Genomic DNA, 5,853 nt, shown 5'->3' on the forward strand with positions numbered 1-5,853 from the left:
TTCCTGAGGCGGAGTGCCCTGTCTAGCTCTAAGGAATTCAGCTCTTTCTTTCTCTTCTCTTTTTCTTTCAACTCTGAACTCCATTTGTTACTCCACTACTATTCCTCAAATGCCATGCAAGGTCACTACACAAGACACCCGAGTTACTTGGTAGCTTTGTTTCTTACATATATCCACAAGGATAGTGATGCTAGAGTTCCTTTTTAGAAGTTTTATCCCAAGGAGTGTCGATCAAGTCACCTCGCTTCCTGAGGCGGAGTGCCCTGTCTAGCTCCAAGGAATTCAACTCTTAATTATTATTATTATTTTTTTATGTCATGCCAAAACTTGGTCTCAGCTCCTAACCAAAGGCTCAAGGAATCACAAGACAGATAGGCGGTCCGTCCATTCAGACAAGATGGGGCTCTTATTGTTTGAGTCAAATCCCACCTCAAGATGCACACTAGCTACCATCCTCTCAACAGGCCGGGTAATTGCATGACATTGGAGCTGAGGGCATAAGATTTTCCATATAAACATCGAGAAGTTGATGTAGTTCTTCGAGCTCTTTCTGATGAACTTCATCTTGTTCTTTCCTTTCCCCTATACATCCATCCATAGAATTGTTCAAACCATGACGAACTTCACCATCTTCTTCTTCAAGTCCCAATGACATATACTGTTCCGAGATGTTTGCATTGAGAACTTCATGAAATTCTGCAATCTGTTTTCCGTGAACTTCATCTTCCTTCCTTTCCCCTACACATCCATCCATACAACTGTTGAAACCATGATCATCAATGCCATTGTTCTCTTCTACCAGCTGCACTCCATCTTCTTCATCATCAATAGTTATAAGAACTTCATTCTCTTGGTGTTGAGCAGCGTTCTCCTGCACCCTCTCATGTATTCTACATATTACCCAGTCATACAACTGAAATGCAGAAATTAATTAATATACGTTAGATTATTAATTCATTCATGTTATATTATAATTAGAAGAAAATTTAAATGAAAAAAAAAAAAATCATAAATTAAGGAGATATATTTTAATAGTTTAAACGACCCAGTTAGTTACCTTGTTGGTTGTAGTAGTAGTAGTAGGTGTTTCTTGAAGAGTTTGGAATTCATGCATGATCCAGTTGGTTTTAGCCTTGATTCCTTGGTTGTTCTTCTCAATATAGACAAGAGTTGTCTTAAGACCAATAGTTTTATTTGATTTGGAATCCTTGAAAGGTTTTTGTCCACTAGTAGCCTTCCACAATGATCCATCTTTAGCTCGTCGACTTGCCCTAGAGCCCTGTTGATGCTTCCTCTTCCTCTGTATGAAAAAATAATGGTTCTTGCTTGTGCAACCATCTGCATATATATATAAACCCCACATGCATATTAATTATATATATTTATATATTATATTAAAAGAAACAAAGAAAGAAAAAAAAAATGTAAAATAGTGAAACTCTGAAAAATAGTGAATTAATGCACCTGTGATGAGCTCTCTCGGATGAAATTTGTAAATATCAACTTCTTTGATACAAGAAACTCTGAAACCCGGTTCTGCGACCTTTCTGTGTAGGTAGTCCAGGATGAGTTGTTCATCATTGGGTTGAAATGATAAACCACTAGGGAAGAAGTCCATTGACGAAACAGCCCTGACATATAAAGTAGTGAAACTAATTAAGTACTGATAGAAGAAGAACTAAGCATGGTTTTAAAAATCGGGAATCGGATCGTTGAATCGGCCAGGCCCATTCATATCGGAATCCGCCATTATCAATCCCATTTTTTACTGTTCCAACTTGGGCCGATTCATAATCAAAACCCTAGAAATTTCTTCTTTACTTTAATTAATTAAAGAGGGGGTGTTGTTCTCTGTGTCGCAGTACAGGCTGCGTCCGGGCACATGGGGGTCGGCGCAATGATCGCCCTGCCCCCTTGAGTGGCAGGCCCATATACATGGGCGCAGCCTACGCTGCGGCCCAGAGAACATTCTCCCATTAAAGAGCATGAAAAAAGAAAAAAGAAAAAGGCCAAATGTATGTACATTCTCGGTGCCGAAGGTGCAAGCTGCGTCCAGACACAAGGGGGTGGACAAAATGACAGCAAGGATGACGAGTGCTTCACTTGCTTCTTGATCTCATGTATTCTACATATTACCCACTCATACACCTGAAATGCATAAACATATATCCATTTCATTATTCATTCATGTTATATAATAAATAAATAAATAAAAACATTTAAATCAAAAACAATTAATGCTGTATTTTATGACACACACACGTACCCAAAAAACAAAAACAAAAAAAAAAACCCTAATTATGTCATACATTTATGAAACCCTAATTAGACCCTAATTAATTATATATATGATAATTAATTACCTGGATGCATTTATTGGGTGTTTCCAGAAGAGTTTGGAATTCATGCATGATCCAATTGGTTTTAGCCTTGATTCCATTTTTATTCTCAAAATAGACAAGAGTTGTCTTAAGACCAATAGGTGTATTAGATTTGGAATCATTGACAGGCTGTTGTCCGCTAGTAGCTTTCCACACGGATCCATCTTTAGCTTGTCGACTTGCCCTAGATGAGCCCTGTTGATGCTTCCTCTTCCTCTGTGTGAAAAAGTAATAATTCTTGCTTCTGCAATCATCTGCATATATATATAAACCCCACATATATATTAACTGCGAGAAGAAAAGAAAAAAAAAAAGAAAAAAGAAAAAAGAAAAAGAAGATTAATTAGGGTTACATGAAGCATACCTGTGAATGTGATGAGCTCTGTTGGATGAAAAGAGTAGATGTCAACTTCTTTGATAAAAGAGACTCTCAAACTCGGTTCTGCGACTTTTTTGTTTAGGTAGTCCAGGATGAGTTGGTCTTCCTCGGGTTCAAATGAGTAGCCATTAGGGAAATCCATTGCGGAGGTAAGCCGAGTGATCGAGTTCTTCTTTGATAAAACAGACTCTCAAACTCGGCCCGACATATAAATAGTGAAATTAAGTAGTGATCGATCATCTAAGAAGAACTAATAAGCAAGGTTTTAAAAATGGGAAATCGTTAGTTTGGAACGTTAGATTTAAGTTTTAGGGTATCTAATGACCAAAATGCCCTTCTGATAAATTCCCACCAAAATTTACAAAAATAAAATGACCAAAATGACCTCATCTTCTCCAAATGGTTTAGGGTTTGAAACTGAAAAATCAAACCCTAGATCATTTGGGGAAGATGAACCCTAAAATCAAACCTCCAAAATTGAAGTTGCAGTGAAGAAAGAGCTGCCGTTAGTCATTACTTGTTAGGGTCACCGATTATTATTTGTCCTAGTGACAAAAATGATGGATGTCACACCCAACATACCTCTCTCTCTCTCTCTCTCTCTCTCTCTCTCTCTCTCTGTTTAGGTTGCTAGCTTTGGATCTGAAACTCTGTAATAACTCCCACTACTCCGTGTAACTTAGAACCTTCTCTATCTTTTAGTCTTTTAGATTTACATCATACACAAAGGTGATCCGTATATATGACTGTAAAATAGGGCCCCATACCAACGATTGGAACTTGGGAGTCTTGGGCACGGTTGGATTCTGATATGTGTTCGGTGGATCAAGTCCAGATCAAGTCCCAACATTTATTCCAATCCAATTGCGGTGAAAGCTCTCCAATTTTACACCCGTTTTGTTTATTATTATCGGAATTGGTAGTTCGTTGTTATTCTTCAGCGTTCTCCAATTGAAGAATATATATTTTACAAGATTGAAGTGAACTAGTCAATCTATGCCCATCCTGAACACCACATATGATATGAAGAAGTTGAGTTCGACAATGATACGCCTAGCTGTAATACTGCATGCGATATGATGAGATGACGCTGGCTTAGATGGCTAGGGATATCGAATGGGTCGCATGTGGAGTTTGAGTTAGGTTGGAACTGAACATGTGATATGGATGTGCTCTTAGAGATAATCTCCATGTCGATCAATACACCCTAACCCACAAATTTCTTCACTGCAACTTCAATTTTGGAGGTTTGATTTTAGGGTTCATCTTCCCCAAATGGTTTAAGTTTTGATTTTCAGTTTCAAACCCTAAAGCATTTGGAGAAGATGAGGGCATTTTGGTCATTAGATATCCTGAAACTAACATCTAACGTTCCAAATTAACGGCAGGGATCAAAGTGCTACAAAGTTTTGAAAATAGGGGAGAATTTGCAATTAAAAAAATTGTAAGGAGGCATTTGGACAAATGGGCATTTTCAGGGGGGGCATTTGTCAAAAACCCCTTATATGATGGATGTGTGGCAAGAGAACCATGGGTCTCCCCATGTGGGGAGAGGATTATCCACCTTGCATACTTATCTAATCCACCCGTGGCTGGAGAACCATGGGTCTCCCCACTTTCTCTCACGGTTTGAATTAAATTTTCCAAAGCTCACGAGTGAAAGTGTAATTAGGTCAAACCTTAGGGGAGGTACGTGAAATGTTTTCTTGCTTTTTTTAACAAATGGGACCCACACTCTTGTTCTCCATGGATTAAAATCTTTTGCAGTGCACCGATTTGATGGTGCATTGTGCAATGCGGGTTTGAGAGCTCGACAGGTGGATGATGCTTCATCCAATGGTGCAATATTGATTGACCCAGGTTTTTTTTTCTTTCTTTCTTCTCAAGCTCGGCACGATGGATATCGCACCGATCCACGTGTTTAGCTCTCAAGCCTGCACTACAAGACCTGGATTTCCTCCAACCATGGTAGAAGTTGGAGGATCCAGCCCAGCCAAAACAGGGGGTTTGGTCATTTTATAAGGGGGGTCCACCTATGAAATGACCCAAACACCTCTATTTTGGCTGGACTGGATCCTCCAACTCCCGCAATGGCTAGAGGAGCGCCAAATTCCACACTGCAGTGCACCGCCAGATCAATGCATTGCAGAGGATTTTTTCCCTATCCCTAGGTCAAGAACTGTTTTAGATGAAAACCCATAGAACAATGTTATAAGCCCGTAAAAGAGATTCATATATTCTACCAAAAAAAAGAGATTCATGTAATAATATAAAATTAAAATTATTTATTCAAATAAGGGAAAAAGAACTCTGTCCGGGAGTGTTGGCATAGGGTGTGGCCTATGCCAACACTCCCATCAGTCTATCTCTCTCCTCCCAATATGAAAAGACACCCCTACCCCCTTGTTTTGAGGAGGAGAAAGATAGACAAATGGGAGCATTGGCGTAGGCCACACTCCCAGACAGAGTTCTTTTTCCCTTATTTGAATAAATAATTTTAATTTTATATTATTATATGAATCTCTTTTACGGGCTTATAACATTGTTCTATAGGTTTTCATCCAAAACAGTTCTTGACTAGGGATAGGACTGGACATTCGGTTCATATTGTCGTTACATTGTATGTCACTAGAAATGACAATAAGGATGTCAACAGACATTCAAAAATCTATATTCAATCCGTGTTCGTATTCGTATAGGAGAATTTGAATCCATCTAAAAACTAATCAGATACGAATATGATAATCCCCCTATCTGACCGATTATTATCGCAATCCAATGGTAATAAAATGTCTGAAATATATCTTTGAGTTCGTCTATCCAATTAAGTTACCTTATTGGAATTTGTTTTCTTATTTTTGTAATTTTATAAGGAGAAAATTACATTCACCTCTCCTCATGTTTTTGAACCATTTACAGAACACCCCCTCCCCCCGGTTGTTTGAACAATTACATGGACTTCCCCTTGACTATTAGTGGAGCTTACAAGTAAGCCCAGTCTGCAAAACTTTCATAAATGACCATATTACCCTTCATTAATGTACTTTTATCCTTTTACCCTTATGTTACAAAACCCAAACCCATCTCCTCAAC

At 38.5% G+C, this 5,853-nt stretch overlaps 1 protein-coding gene across 1 annotated transcript; it reads right to left on the reverse strand.

Annotated features, from left to right (window-relative positions):
* Positions 1-457: 457 nt before the first annotated feature.
* On the reverse strand, positions 458-2,902 carry LOC122663139 (putative NAC domain-containing protein 94). Its single transcript, XM_043858839.1, has 4 exons — positions 2,746-2,902; positions 2,364-2,635; positions 1,058-1,300; positions 458-913 (listed from the first exon to the last, which is right to left on the reverse strand). The coding sequence occupies exons 1-4, from the start codon at positions 2,900-2,902 to the stop codon at positions 458-460; spliced, it is 1,128 nt and encodes a 375-aa protein (XP_043714774.1).
* Positions 2,903-5,853: the final 2,951 nt, after the last annotated feature.

This window comes from Telopea speciosissima, chromosome 5 (assembly GCF_018873765.1).
Source record: "Telopea speciosissima isolate NSW1024214 ecotype Mountain lineage chromosome 5, Tspe_v1, whole genome shotgun sequence".
NCBI lineage: Eukaryota > Viridiplantae > Streptophyta > Magnoliopsida > Proteales > Proteaceae > Telopea > Telopea speciosissima.